Raw genomic sequence first — 15,798 nt, 5'->3', positions numbered from 1 at the left:
ACAGCAATGTACCTAATGATCATCTACTGTAAGAAACACCCATATGTTGTTTGGATTTTGACAGGCTCTTGAAGACCATGATCATATTTGGGGTATCGTCATCAAAACTGCAGTAAATCAAGATGGCCACAGCATTAGTCCAATCACCAAACCATCCATGGTACAGCAGGAGGAGCTGCTTAGAAAAATCTACTCAACAGAGACTGACCTGACTAGTGTCCAGTACATTGAGGCCCATGGGACTGGGACTCCAATTGGAGATCCAATAGAGGCAGGTAGCATCTCAAAGGTCATTGCCAAAGCAAGACCTCAAAAGTCAGGACCACTCATCATTGGTTCTGTTAAAAGCAATATTGGACACACGGAATCTGCTGCAGGTGTTGCAGGGCTCATTAAGGTTCTTTTGATGATGCAGCATGAAACCATCGTGCCATCATTGTTCCACTCCATGGAAACCTCCAGCATAGATACTGAATCTCTCAATATGAAAATCCCCACCACAGCAGAAAAATGGATCAGTGACCACAGAGGAGAGAGGTTGGCAGGAATCAATAATTTTGGGTTTGGTGGAACAAATGCACATGCTCTTGTCAGACAATATGCGCAATCAAAAAAGCCAAAAACTCAGCTGATAAGCAAATCCCATCAGTATTTTGTGGTCTCAGCAGCCTCAGAAATATCCATGAAAAATATTATTGAAGATACTGCAGAACAGATCAGTTTAGGGAAAATATTGGATCTACAGGCTTTACTCTACACATCCGCATGTAGAAGAAGTCACTTGAAACACAAATACAGGAGAGTATTTCAAACAACATCATTAGCAGATCTGCAAGAGAAACTTTCTGCTTCTGTAGAAAAAAAAATTGTAACATCTAGGACAGATTCCAAGCTAGTTTTTGTGTTTTGTGGCAATGGTGTTACATATCAGGGTATGTGCAAGCAGCTCCTAAAACAAGAGCCAGTTTTCAGAGAGGAAATCATGAAGATTGAAACACTGTTACGAAGCTATAGATGTTTAAATCTGATAGATATGCTTGAAAGTGAGTATGAGAAAAGTGCAGAGTTGTCTGATCCAAAGATTGTCCAGCCTCTTCTGTTTGCTATTCAGGTTGCTGTTGTTAAACTTCTGAAACATTGGGGCATCAGTCCTGATGCTGTATTGGGGCACTCTATTGGAGAGGTTGCTGCAGCTCATTGTTCCGGATTACTGTCACTTGAAGATGCAGTGAAAGTCATCCACTATCGCAGTTCTTTGCAATGCACTGTGACAGGAGGGAAGATGTTGGTAATCAGTAATATGGCTGTTTCTGAAGTCTTGAAAATTCTTGAAAAATTTCATTCAGCAACGGTTTGTGTTGCTGCTTATAATAGCCCTCAGTCTTGCACCGTCTCAGGAGATGCAGATGACATTGACAGGTTGCATCAGAATTTGAAAAACTCAGCCACTGGAAAAGATTTGTTCCTTCGCATTTTAGATGTACCTGCAGCATACCACAGTCACAAGATGGATCCCATTTTATCCAAAGTGAAAGAGAGTATAGACTCATTGCAGGCACATCATTTGGAGACAGAACTGTTTTCAACAGTGACAGGTGTTAGTTTGGGTTCCTCAGATTTTATTAGTGGTGAATACTGGGCAAAGAATGTCAGAGAACCAGTTAAATTTGAACAAGCTGTAAAGTCAGCAGCTAAAAACAAAAGGAGTGTGATATTTGTTGAAATTGGTCCAAGAAGATCTTTGCAGAGGTACATCAGTGAGACTTTGGGAAATGATTTTACAGTGATTCCCTCAGTGCAGCCTGATAAAGACCATGAGACAATGCTTGCAGCTGTTTCCAAACTGTTTGAACTTGGGGTCAAAGTGGACTGGGAAATGTTCTACAAAGGTTTTGAGACTGAACCAATTCCCCACCCACGATATCAGTTTGATGACGTGAAGAGTGATATCTTTGCTTTGAATTTGCAGTTGATCAGTCCCACTGGCTACCGTCCAGTAGCTACACAAATGGGTACAGACAGTTCAGTGTTCAGCTGTGATTTATCATCTGAATCATTGGCTTTCCTGCAAGAACACAAACACAGTGGTGTTTCTATCATTCCTGGGGCGTTTTATGTAGAGTTGGGCTTAGCAACGTATATGGAATATGGAAAACCTAAGGTTCCACTAAGTTCCCTGCAGCTCAGTGTAAAATTCCAGAGTCCATTCGTTTTCACCCAGAAGGCCCCAGAAATAAATGTACAGCTGGATCATTCAGACCATTTGGCTGATAACACATGCAATTTCAAAATACAGTCTACTTCTGCAGTCTACGCATTTGGCACAGTCGAAGCAAAACCAGGTAGGACACCTGAAGAACAGTTCATTTCATTAGACTGTATTTCCAAAAGATGCACATTCCACATGACTACTGAAGAGCTCTACAAACTTCTAAGTCAGGCAGGATTTGAGTATGGGTCTGTCTTCAGAAATAATGCAGATGTTTATTGTGGGGAAGAATTTAGAGAGGCTATATCTGTTGTTGAGGTCTCAAAGGAATTACTGCCTCAATTGCACAACTATCACATTCACCCTGTGGTCTTGGATTACGTCATGCAACTTGTTCTTGCAACTGTAGGGGGTGTATCAACAAGACCCCAATATCCTGCGCAAATAGGCAGCCTGACCGTATTTGAACCATTGCAAGAAGAGATGGTCATATATCTGAGAGCAGTACATGTTGGAGAAGATGATTTTGATGTTTGTGGCTGCTTAGCTAACAAACAGGGTAGGGTGTTAGTTGAACTGAAGCACGTAAGGATCATAATGCTTGGAAGTCGTCACCAAGTAGTCAAGGAGTACTTCTTCCACAACAATTTCAGTGTCATCTCTGAAGTTTCCAAATTTGATACACAGATTAAGGCATTGGTATTTTCTGACCAGGTAGGGATTTCTAAAGCTTTGCAACAGTACTTGGACCCAACATCTAGATATGTGTCTTCTTCAAAAGGTAACATACTGTTAGAAGATGGAGTTGAATTCCTTTTGTCGAAACTGAAAATTTCAAATGTAAAGAAATACTTCCAGGAAATTTTGTTCATGTGGGGTGATGCAGACCAAACCTCCTTTGAATCAGATAAAGTCTTAGACAGTATGGTGGGGTGTTGTGAGATTTTCCGAAAACTTGTCCAATATCTTAAAGCACTTGATTTCCCAGGTGTTATCAGAGTAATAACCTATAGGTCATCTGAGACCTTAGTGGACCACATAAACCCTGGGTTTGTTCTGTCTGGCATGACAAGAGCATGTGCAGCTGAGTTGCCAGAACTTTCCTTCCAGCTGATTGACATGGGCTCTACATCTTTTGAAAACATCAATGCTTTTGTTCAAGTCCTTAGATCATACCCCTGTAACAAATACCCAGAGCTAGTAGTGAAAGAGGGCAAAATTCTCCAACCCGAAATCACCCACACACATTTGCCAACCATGGCAATCTCTTCAAGAAACCTTCATATGTTGGATGAAGAAGTCTTCATCTTGCAAACATCTGACCCATATAAAATGGCAAATGTGTCAGCGGCTCAAATGGATAAATCCATTAACCCGATTAAAGAAAAAAACATTGAGCTTCATCTCAGTAAAATCTGTGTTCATTCATCAGATTACTTTCCAGTCAGTATTTCTGACCTGAATTATGGTCAGACATTGTATTGGAACAAGCACACAAATGAAAACCATAAGCTCTTAGCCCTTGACTTCAGTGGCACTGTCACAGCTATAGGTAAAGATGTCAGGAAATTTAAAGTTGGTGATCACATTGTGTCTTGTTACCCTGTTGTTGCCACTTCTAAAGTCGTTCTCCCCGCATCTGTTTGCTACAAAGCAAAAAGTATTTCATTCTTGAACAAAATCCCTTGTGTCTCTTACATGGTACTGGCTTGGCAGATCTTACATGAGGCTTTGCCCAAAGCTAAACAGCAATGGAAACTGGGTATTTTCTCCACTGTTCCTGACTCAGCTTTAATGAATGTGTTAATTGCTATTGCTAACAAATTAGGATGGAATGTCAGAGTTAGCACGCAGGCTGATCAGCTGTCTTGCGATTTTTCTGAGGTTGTGGGAGCTGTTCTTCTACCTCCTTATAATGTAGAAACTGCAGAAAGAGCTAGCAGTGTTAGAGGCATCAAAGACATTGTTCTTGTCTATGACAACAAGACAGAATTTCCATTCAATACTACAACATTCCAAGGAACTAATGAGGAAGCCCGCTTCCATGCCCTCCTCATGTCCCAAATAATGCAAAAAGGGTCTCTGCAAACGCAAATGCCACAGATCTATCACTGGTTGAAATCCATGCATTTGGACAGAAATTGGTTGTCTTTTGACACAACAGTTGCTCAAAGAGTGAATTATCAAGACACTGGTCTTCTGCCTGTAAAAGAATCCCAATCATACTTCAGATGCCACATCCTACCCATTATCATTCTGAACAGTAAAGCCAAGAACCAGCTATCTGACATTCCAGTGGTGCCCAGACACAGTCTATTCAAGGCAAATTCAGTCTACATTGTCACAGGTGGTCTAACAGGGTTGGGCTTTGAGACAGTCAAGTTCATTGCTCAGAAAGGAGGAGGAAACATTGTAATTCTGTCTAGGAGTAACCCAAACCCTCTGATGCAACAAGAGATAAGTCAGGTCAGTTCCCATTATGGTTCTGTCATTAAATCTCTGCCGTGTGATGTTTCTGTATCTAAGCAAGTGGACCAGACAATCGATAATATTGGAAAACTATTTCCAACCTGTCCCATAAAAGGGATATTCCACAGTGCAGTTGTCCTGCATGATGGGCTGATTGAACGTCTTGACAAAACTCTTTATGAGAAAGTCATGAGGCCAAAAGTGAATGGAGTGATAAACCTTCACCGTGCTACCATACAGTGTAATCTGGATTACTTTGTGTGCTATTCCTCCATCGCTGCCTTCATTGGCAATGCCTCACAAACTAATTACGCTGCGGCTAATACATTCTTGGACACCTTCTGTCAGTATCGCAGAAACATTGGGCTTTCTGGACAGTCCATTAATTGGGGAGCTTTGAATCTAGGTCTTTTGTTGAACAAAGACCATATCCAAAAATTTCTGGAGGCAAGGGGAATCATGCTTTTGGAAATTCCAGAAATACATGAAAGTCTTGAGCAGTGCCTCGCAATCAACAAACCTCAACAGGTCGTATGCAAATTCAATTTTAAACACAACTGGAATAACGTTCTCAGTCAGAACAAAACACTGAATGTACGCTTGTTTAAAATAGCACAGGAAGCTATTAGTAAAGCTGGAGTGAATTTCACTAGACCTGAACAACCCAAGAAATTATCCTCACCACGTGATTATCTGAGGTTCATGATTAGTGAAACGACTGGTATTGAGATGGATGAACTGAATGATGATGTTCATCTTTTAAATTTAGGCATTGATTCAATGTTAGCCATGACTCTGCAGAATCTTATCTTCAATGAAAGTGGTGTGAATGTCCCTCTAGTTACTTTGTTGGATCCAAATAGCACACCGGCAACTATCATTAAAATCCTTGAGGAACACTGTGTAGATGGATATCAGAGTGAAGATGAGATATATTCCACATACTTATGATTTGTGATTTGTATTTCTTTAAAGTAGCCTTGTTGTAGCCTCAAAACAAGGACTTTCTTGGAAATGTGTGACAGTCTGATGTGAAATGGTGTATAGTTAGTAATGTGGTACTCAATTAAGCAATGCTATTTACTCAAGTTCATATACATTAAAAAGGTGGACTTAACATAACTTAATTAAATGGACTTAAAATTTTAATTCATGAATTAATCCTAATAATAGTATTAGTAAGATTTATAGTAATTTCAAAATACATTGTTTTGTATGCTGTATGATGTTTAAATTACTGTCTACAATGACTATGGTAAATATATGTTAATTCATTATTTAGTGCTAGTACTTCATGTATAGATTGAGACTTTCTGTATTAAGTACTAGCATCATGATATTTTACAAAGAAAATGTTGATTCGGTAGCGCAAAATTAGATATTAATATGATACGATCACAGTAAAACTACAATAGAAAGAGTAACTGAAGTAGTACTAAAGTACTGTTGTGATTTTGACTGTAATAGTACATAATGTGTTGGTGAATATACAAAGCAACCTTGTTACCAAATATCGAAAATAAAGAAATGCAATGTTAAAAGGTTGTCTCTTTTTATTTACATTTTCATTATATTCATGATTTTTATTTATTATGCAGCTTAGTTCTAGGGCCAGTACTTCATACATGGATCAATCCATTATCTTACGGTTGACAATTTGAAATTATTCAGGATTCTTAGGTTCTTTGAAGCTCATCCTGGAGTTTTTGTCAAAGCAATGGGTCTGTAAGCTCAAACCCACTCATGAGCATCTTATTTAATATAAACAGGATAAGATTGCCTCTTTTAAGGCTTGGTTTTAAAGACAGTGCTTAGATTAAGAGAAGATCAGTCATTAATTAAATTAGGACATTTAAGTAACTTTTATAAAAGTTTCAGGGTTAGGGTTAGGTTTGGAAAAGTACAACAGCTCCCCCCAACCTAGCCCTCGTCTAGGCCGGTTTGGGATAGGGAGACTGAGGGAAAGGTGCACGGGCCCACGCTTGTCAGACTATACCATATCGCATGAGATCATCTCCGGTCTAGGAGCTGTGCTTGTCTAAGCATTGGGCCTAAAAAAGTGAAAGTTATGTTTTTGGTTAAATTTAGGCTCTGAATTTTTTCACCCTTAAGTTTCACAGTGCTCGAGTTGAACCGGCTGGGTTCATAATTGCTGAGGTTATGGCGGTTAGCTTGAGAGTGCAGTTTGTTCCAGCACTCAATCTAGATCTAAGTAGATATGAGAACACAAAGTTCTTGACTGAACTTGTTCCAGATCGGCGAACCAGACCACAACTCGAAGGTCGCAGACCGGTAATCCCGACCCAGCATCGTGCTCTGCCAAAAAGTATTGTTTCAGCCAGACTGCCATGTTATCAAAGACGGTTAATGTCATAGTTAAATTATAATCATTGGGTCTGTGATTGTTAAGTTTAGGGTGTGTTTTAGTTCAGCCTTAAATTTAGCTGTGTTAGAATTACACCGACTAGGTTTGTAAACCGCTGGGTCTGTGACGGTTAAGTTTAGGGTGTGGTTTGGTTCAGCCTTAAATTTAGCTGTGTTAGAATTAAACCGGCTAGGTTTTTAAACCGCTGGGTCTGTGACGGTTAAGTTTAGGGTGTGGTTTGGTTCAGCCTTAAATTTAGCAGTACTCACCAGACCACAGCTCGAAATTCAGAGTCCGACGATCCCGACCCAGCATCGCGTTCCGCCATGAAGTCCTGTTTCAGCCAGACTGCCTTGTCCCAAAGACGGTAAGTGTCATCGTTATACTATAAACACTGGGTCTATGATGGTTAAGTTTAGGGTGTGTTTTAGTTCAGCCTTAAATTTAGCTGTGTTAGAATTAAACCGGCTAGGTTTTTAAACCGCTGGGTCTGTGACGGTTAAGTTTAGGGTGTGGTTTGGTTCAGCCTTAAATTTAGCAGTACTCACCAGACCACAGCTCGAAATTCAGAGTCCGACGATCCCGACCCAGCATCGCGTTCCGTCATGAAGTCCAGTTTCAGCCAGACTGCCATGTTATCAAAGACGGTTAATGTCATAGTTAAATTATAATCGTTGGGTCTGTGATGGTTAAGTTTAGGGGTGTGGTTTGGTCCAGCCTTAAAAATAGCAGTCCTCGAGTTGAACCGGCTAGGTTTTTAAATGCTGCGGTTATGGTGGTTAGGTTTAGAGCGCGGTTTGGTCCATCTATAGATTTAACAGTACCCGAGTTGAACCGGTTGGGTTTTTGAAGGCTGCGAGTAGATGTGAGAACACGCCAAGAAGTTTTGTTTCAGGCAAATGCCATGTTTCAAGGACGATATTTGTTATAGTAGGACATTTTGGTCATTATTCTTTCCTGCTCCCCCAAAAACAGTTAGAGTGAGGGAAATGTTCAAGACAACCTCTTCAGTAGTGTACCTCAGGATCATCGGGTGTTTCGGCCGTTAAACACTATACACCCTCACGCTGAGGCCGGCTCGCTTGGACGATCAGCCCCAAGCGCGTGTCTTGTATCCAATTGCTATTTGGGCCTGACCAGATCCACAATTGCATGGTTGGGGTCTGGATTGAGTTAAAAGGGGTTTTTCACTTAAACCAGTGATTAGGAGAGATGTTAATTTGATTCTGTTGATTTGAAATTATTTGGAGTGCATGTTAGAGCGACTGAAAAAAACATATGTACTCTGCTGTATAATAAACCAAAGTAGGTCTGAAATATCGAAAACTTGGCCTAGAATACTCCTAAAAGGTCGAAGGTTGAGACTGGCGGATGCGGGGCATCAAGCTTCTACCAGACCTCCCTCCTAAAAGTTATGGCAAACCAATCAGACATCACCCTCACACAAGGGTAACCGCTGGATGCGACAACTTCTGAGAGAGAAAGATATTGCAATAGCCTTCTATTTGTGTGTTTTTGCATACACTGTTACAGGGTGGTGAGTTCAAAATTATCAAAATATTTTTTGAGATTAGACCCATCTTGTGCTCCTCCAAATATGTCGGACACGACCGTACAGCTTTCTTAGGTTTTTATCACTGATAAATAGCTCTTTTTAGCATTTAAAGTCAGCTTCTTTGACAGCTAATTAAATATGCGGATTCCTGCTCCAATAACGTTTCAAGGCCTATTTTTCTGGGGATTTAAATAGCATTTTAATTAATTTAAAGCCTGGATTCTGATCTCTGTCACTTAATTGTTCTGTAGGTAATATTAATTCACTTACGTTAGCGTGCTAATGCTAATATTACTCTATTAATCATTAACACATTACTAATTAAGGTTTAATAGTTACCTCTTGAAGTGAATCAGAAGGCATTAAAACGGTTGGCTCCACGTACTTCCTATATTTTGAAAGTAAGTTTTATCAAGCTCAATAAGTATCAAAGTTGCTGCTCCAAACACATTTCTAGGCTTACTCCCAGGGGGTTTTAGATACACTCTTCCTATTTGAAAATTAGTTATCCAATACCTCTTTCTTTATCTTTCTGTTAGTAATATCAGTATTTTAAAGTTAGTCGGAAGAAAAATAGGAAAAGATCTTTCAGCTTACCACTAAAGGTATGAGTATGTTAAAATTAACATGTCCATAATATCATACATATAAATATAAATCTAAAAATAAAAAATAAAAAACAAATATTAAGACTATAAAAATATATAAAGATATAAAAACCCCCGGAAAGAAAACCATTAAAGGTCCAAGAGTTTCAATTTAAAGCAAACCAGGAGGTGACTAGGCCTGTCTGGGCCATGCACCTCCCACCAAGCCTGTCTGGGCTTGGGTTTGCCCCCCTGTCCCGCCTCTTCCTCCTCCCCTGGCGGAGAAAAGGAGAACCGGGAAGGAGTGATCCAATTAAAAGATTCAATGTGGTTTTTTTTTTTTTTTTTTTTTTTTTTTTTTTTTTTTTTATAAAAACGCTGGGTCAGTGATGGCTAGATACAGTGTGTGGTTTAGTTAAGCCTTAAATTTAGCAGTGTTTTGAGTTCAACCGGCTAGGTTTTTAAACCGCTGGGTCTGTGACGATTAAGTTAGAGTGTGGTTTGGTTCAGCCTTAAATTTAGCAGTACTCACCACACCACAGCTCGGAATTCAGAGTCCGACGATCGCGACCCAGCATCGCGTTCCGCCATGAAGTCCTGTTTCAGCCAGACTGCCTTGTCCCCAAGGACGGTAAGTGTCATCGTTAGACTATAATCACTGGGTCTATGATGGTTAAGTTTAGGGTGTGTTTTAGTTCAGCCTTAAATTTAGCTGTGTTAGAATTACACCGACTAGGCTTGTAAACCGCTGGGTCTGTGACGGTTAAGTTTAGGGTGTGGTTTGGTTCAGCCTTAAATTTAGCTGTGTTAGAATTAAACCGGCTAGGTTTTTAAACCGCTGGGTCTGTGACGGTTAAGTTTAGGGTGTGGTTTGGTTCAGCCTTAAATTTAGCAGTACTCACCAGACCACAGCTCGAAATTCAGAGTCCGACGATCCCGACCCAGCATCGCGTTCCGCCATGAAGTCCTGTTTCAGCCAGACTGCCTTGTCCCAAAGACGGTAAGTGTCATCGTTAGACTATAAACACTGGGTCTATGATGGTTAAGTTTAGGGTGTGTTTTAGTTCAGCCTTAAATTTAGCTGTGTTAGAATTAAACCGGCTAGGTTTTTAAACCGCTGGGTCTGTGACGGTTAAGTTTAGGGTGTGGTTTGGTTCAGCCTTAAATTTAGCAGTACTCACCAGACCACAGCTCGAAATTCAGAGTCCGACGATCCCGACCCAGCATCGCGTTCCGTCATGAAGTCCAGTTTCAGCCAGACTGCCATGTTATCAAAGACGGTTAATGTCATAGTTAAATTATAATCGTTGGGTCTGTGATGGTTAAGTTTAGGGGTGTGGTTTGGTCCAGCCTTAAAAATAGCAGTCCTCGAGTTGAACCGGCTAGGTTTTTAAATGCTGCGGTTATGGTGGTTAGGTTTAGAGCGCGGTTTGGTCCATCGATAGATTTAACAGTACCCGAGTAGAACCGGTTAGGTTTTTGAAGGCTGCGAGTAGATGTGAGAACACGCCAAGAAGTTTTGTTTCAGGCAAATGCCATGTTTCAAGGACGATATTTGTTATAGTAGGACGTTTTGGTCATTATTCTTTCCTGCTCCCCCAAAACAGTTAGAGTGAGGGAAATGTTCAAGACAACCTCTTCAGTAGTGTACCTCAGGATCATCGGGTGTTTCGGCCGTTAAACACTATACACCCTCACGCTGAGGCCGGCTCGCTTGGACGATCAGCCCCAAGCGCGTGTCTTGTATCCAATTGCTATTTGGGCCTGACCAGATCCACAATTGCATGGTTGGGGTCTGGATTGAGTTAAAAGGGGTTTTTCACTTAAACCAGTGATTAGGAGAGATGTTAATTTGATTCTGTTGATTTGAAATTATTTGGAGTGCATGTTAGAGCGACTGAAAAAAACATATGTACTCTGCTGTATAATAAACCAAAGTAGGTCTGAAATATCGAAAACTTGGCCTAGAATACTCCTAAAAGGTCGAAGGTTGAGACTGGCGGATGCGGGGCATCAAGCTTCTACCAGACCTCCCTCCTAAAAGTTATGGCAAACCAATCAGACATCACCCTCACACAAGGGTAACCGCTGGATGCGACAACTTCTGAGAGAGAAAGATGTTGCAATAGCCTTCTATTTGTGTGTTTTTGCATACACTGTTACAGGGTGGTGAGTTCAAAATTATCAAAATATTTTTTGAGATTAGACCCATCTTGTGCTCCTCCAAATATGTCGGACACGACCGTACAGCTTTCTTAGGTTTTTATCACTGATAAATAGCTCTTTTTAGCATTTAAAGTCAGCTTCTTTGACAGCTAATTAAATATGCGGATTCCTGCTCCAATAACGTTTCAAGGCCTATTTTTCTGGGGATTTAAATAGCATTTTAATTAATTTAAAGCCTGGATTCTGATCTCTGTCACTTAATTGTTCTGTAGGTAATATTAATTCACTTACGTTAGCGTGCTAATGCTAATATTACTCTATTAATCATTAACACATTACTAATTAAGGTTTAATAGTTACCTCTTGAAGTGAATCAGAAGGCATTAAAACGGTTGGCTCCACGTACTTCCTATATTTTGAAAGTAAGTTTTATCAAGCTCAATAAGTATCAAAATTGCTGCTCCAAACACATTTCTAGGCTTACTCCCAGGGGGTTTTAGATACACTCTTCCTATTTGAAAATTAGTTATCCAATACCTCTTTCTTTATCTTTCTGTTAGTAATATCAGTATTTTAAAGTTAGTCGGAAGAAAAATAGGAAAAGATCTTTCAGCTTACCACTAAAGGTATGAGTATGTTAAAATTAACATGTCCATAATATCATACATATAAATATAAATCTAAAAATAAAAAATAAAAAACAAATATTAAGACTATAAAAATATATAAAGATATAAAAACCCCCGGAAAGAAAACCATTAAAGGTCCAAGAGTTTCAATTTAAAGCAAACCAGGAGGTGACTAGGCCTGTCTGGGCCATGCACCTCCCACCAAGCCTGTCTGGGCTTGGGTTTGCCCCCCTGTCCCGCCTCTTCCTCCTCCCCTGGCGGAGAAAAGGAGAACCGGGAAGGAGTGATCCAATTAAAAGATTCAATGTGTTTTTTTTTTTTTTTTTTTTTTTTTTTTTTTTAATTTTTTTTTATTTTTTTTTTTATTTTTTTATTTTTTTTTTATTTTTTTAAAACGCTGGGTCAGTGATGGCTAGATACAGTGTGTGGTTTAGTTAAGCCTTAAATTTAGCAGTGTTTTGAGTTCAACCGGCTAGGTTTTTAAACCGCTGGGTCTGTGACGATTAAGTTAGAGTGTGGTTTGGTTCAGCCATAAATTTAGCGGTACTCACCAGACCACAGCTCGGAATTCAGAGTCCGACGATCGCGACCCAGCATCGCGTTCCGCCATGAAGTCCTGTTTCAGCCAGACTGCCTTGTCCCCAAGGACGGTAAGTGTCATCGTTAGACTATAATCACTGGGTCTATGATGGTTAAGTTTAGGGTGTGTTTTAGTTCAGCCTTAAATTTAGCTGTGTTAGAATTAAACCGGCTAGGTTTTTAAACCGCTGGGTCTGTGACGGTTAAGTTTAGGGTGTGGTTTGGTTCAGCCTTAAATGAAGCGGTACTCACCAGACCACAGCTCGAAATTCAGAGTCCGACGATCCGGACCCCGCATCGCTTTCCGCCATGAAGTCCTGTTTCAGCCAGACTGCCATGTCCCAAAGACGGTAAGTGTCATCGTTAGACTATAATCACTGGGTCTATGATGGTTAAGTTTAGGGTGTGTTTTAGTTCAGCCTTAAATTTAGCTGTATTAGAATTAAACCGGCTAGGTTTTTAAACCGCTGGGTCTGTGACTGTTAAGTTTAGGGTGTGCTTTAGTTCAGCCTTAAATTTAGCTGTGTTAGAATTAAACCGGCTAGGTTTTTAAACCGCTGGGTCTGTGACGGTTAAGTTTAGGGTGTGATTTGGTTCAGCCTTAAATTTAGCAGTACTCACCAGACCACAGCTCAAAATTCAGAGTCCGACGATCCCGACCCAGCATCGCGTTCCGCCATGAAGTCCTGTTTCAGCCAGACTGCCTTGTCCCAAAGACGGTAAGTGTCATCGTTAGACTGCAATCACTGGGTCTGTGATGGTTAAGTTTAAGGTGTGTTATAATTCAGCCTTAAAATTAGCAGTACTTGAGTTGAGCCAGCAAGTTTTCCGATAGCTGCATCTGTGATGGCTAAGGTTAGGGTGTGGGTTAATTCAGCCTTAAATTTAACAGTGCTCGAGTTGAGCCAGCAAGTTTTCCGATGGTTGCGTCTGTGATGGTTAAGGTTTAGCTCGGCCTTAAATTTCACAGTACTCGAGTCGAATCGGCAAGGTTTTCAATCGTTGAGGTTATGGCGGTTAGGTTTACAGCGCAGGTTTGGTTCAGCATTATAATTAAATCTGATTAGATGTGAGAACACGAAGTTCTTTACGGAACTTGTTCCAGATCGGCGAACCAGACCGCAGCTCGAAAGCTGCAGTCCGATAATCCCGACCCAGCATCGTGCTCTGCCAAGAAAGTTTTGTTTCAGCCAAACAGTCATGTTTCAAAGACCATACTTGTTACAGGAAGGCATTGTTTGCTGTTATTCTTTCCTGCTCCCTCAACGTATTTAGAGTGAGGGAAATATTCAAGACAGTCTCTTCAGTAGAAAACTGAAGGATCATCGTGTTTTTCGGCCTTAAAACACTAAGTGTGCAAATTTGCTGCTTCAAACACGTTTCTAGTCTTACTTTCATGGGGTTTTATGTATACTTTTCTTAGTTTAAAATTACTTAAAATATAAAACACATATATATATATATATTGTGAAATAAATATCAAAATCTTTAAAGTTTACTATTAAAAGGTATCATATGTTAAAACGAGTATTTTGATAATATCCTAAAAAATTAAATAAGCTAACAGATGACTATTTAAAGATATTGGTACATTGAAGTTAGCATGCTAATAATATAGATCAAAAATAGAAAAAAACTGTAAATATTAAATAGAATGAACTATTTAACAGATTTATATTTAAAGGTACCAGTATGTTAAAATTAGCATGTTAATAATCATGTACCTAAAAATATAATATGTAAAGATAATAATAATAATAATAATAATAAATAAATAAATAAAATACAAAAACCCTTCAAAAGATTACTACTCAAGGTTTAAGAGTTTCAATTTAAAGCAAACCAGGAGGTGACTAGGCCTGTCTGGGCCACACACCTCCCACCAAGCCTGTCTGGGCCTGGGTTTGCCCCCCTGTCCCATCTCCTCCTCTCCCAATGGCGGAGAAAAGGAGGCACGGGAAGGAGTGATTCAATCAAAGATATTCAATTAGAACAATGACAGAGGCCCATAATAGGATCTTTTACGTAAGATGGTATGTCTAATCCGATGGCTCTGGCTTGGGTTAGGTTTGGAAAAGTACAACAGCTCCCCCCAACCTAGCCCTCGTCTAGGCCGGTTTGGGATAGGGAGACTGAGGGAAAGGTGCACGGGCCCACGCTTGTCAGACTATACCATATCGCATGAGATCATCTCCGGTCTAGGAGCTGTGCTTGTCTAAGCATTGGGCCTAAAAAAGTGAAAGTTATGTTTTTGGTTAAATTTAGGCTCTGAATTTTTTCACCCTTAAGTTTCACAGTGCTCTAGTTGAACCGGCTGGGTTCATAATTGCTGAGGTTATGGCGGTTAGCTTGAGAGTGCAGTTTGTTCCAGCACTCAATCTAGATCTAAGTAGATATGAGAACACAAAGTTCTTGACTGAACTTGTTCCAGATCGGCGAACCAGACCACAACTCGAAGGTCGCAGACCGGTAATCCCGACCCAGCATCGTGCTCTGCCAAAAAGTATTGTTTCAGCCAGACTGCCATGTTATCAAAGACGGTTAATGTCATAGTTAAATTATAATCATTGGGTCTGTGATTGTTAAGTTTAGGGATGTGTTTTAGTTCAGCCTTAAATTTAGCTGTGTTAGAATTACACCGACTAGGCTTGTAAACCGCTGGGTCTGTGACGGTTAAGTTTAGGGTGTGGTTTGGTTCAGCCTTAAATTTAGCTGTGTTAGAATTAAACCGGCTAGGTTTTTAAACCGCTGGGTCTGTGACGGTTAAGTTTAGGGTGTGGTTTGGTTCAGCCTTAAATTTAGCAGTACTCACCAGACCACAGCTCGAAATTCAGAGTCCGACGATCCCGACCCAGCATCGCGTTCCGCCATGAAGTCCTGTTTCAGCCAGACTGCCTTGTCCCAAAGACGGTAAGTGTCATCGTTAGACTATAAACACTGGGTCTATGATGGTTAAGTTTAGGGTGTGTTTTAGTTCAGCCTTAAATTTAGCTGTGTTAGAATTAAACCGGCTAGGTTTTTAAACCGCTGGGTCTGTGACGGTTAAGTTTAGGGTGTGGTTTGGTTCAGCCTTAAATTTAGCAGTACTCACCAGACCACAGCTCGAAATTCAGAGTCCGACGATCCCGACCCAGCATCGCGTTCCGTCATGAAGTCCAGTTTCAGCCAGACTGCCATGTTATCGAAGACGGTTAATGTCATAGTTAAATTATAATCGTTGGGTCTGTGATGGTTAAGTT

General features: G+C 40.3%; 1 protein-coding gene across 1 annotated transcript in view; it reads left to right on the top strand.

The window, feature by feature from the left end:
• The window catches only part of LOC127956149 (uncharacterized), a 59,802-nt gene extending 53,570 nt beyond the window's left edge, over positions 1-6,232 (top strand). Inside the window, exon 7 of the mRNA XM_052553884.1 lies at positions 65-6,232. Within this exon, the coding sequence (XP_052409844.1) occupies positions 65-5,629 (5,565 nt within the window). The 3' untranslated portion in view covers positions 5,630-6,232. The remainder of the gene's footprint in view (positions 1-64) is intronic.
• Positions 6,233-15,798: the final 9,566 nt, after the last annotated feature.

The sequence above is a fragment of the Carassius gibelio genome, chromosome B4 (genome assembly GCF_023724105.1).
Source record: "Carassius gibelio isolate Cgi1373 ecotype wild population from Czech Republic chromosome B4, carGib1.2-hapl.c, whole genome shotgun sequence".
NCBI classification, from domain to species: Eukaryota; Metazoa; Chordata; class Actinopteri; order Cypriniformes; family Cyprinidae; genus Carassius; species Carassius gibelio.
Note: the sequence above shows the minus strand (reverse complement) of the source record. Positions and strands in the feature narration are given on the sequence as shown.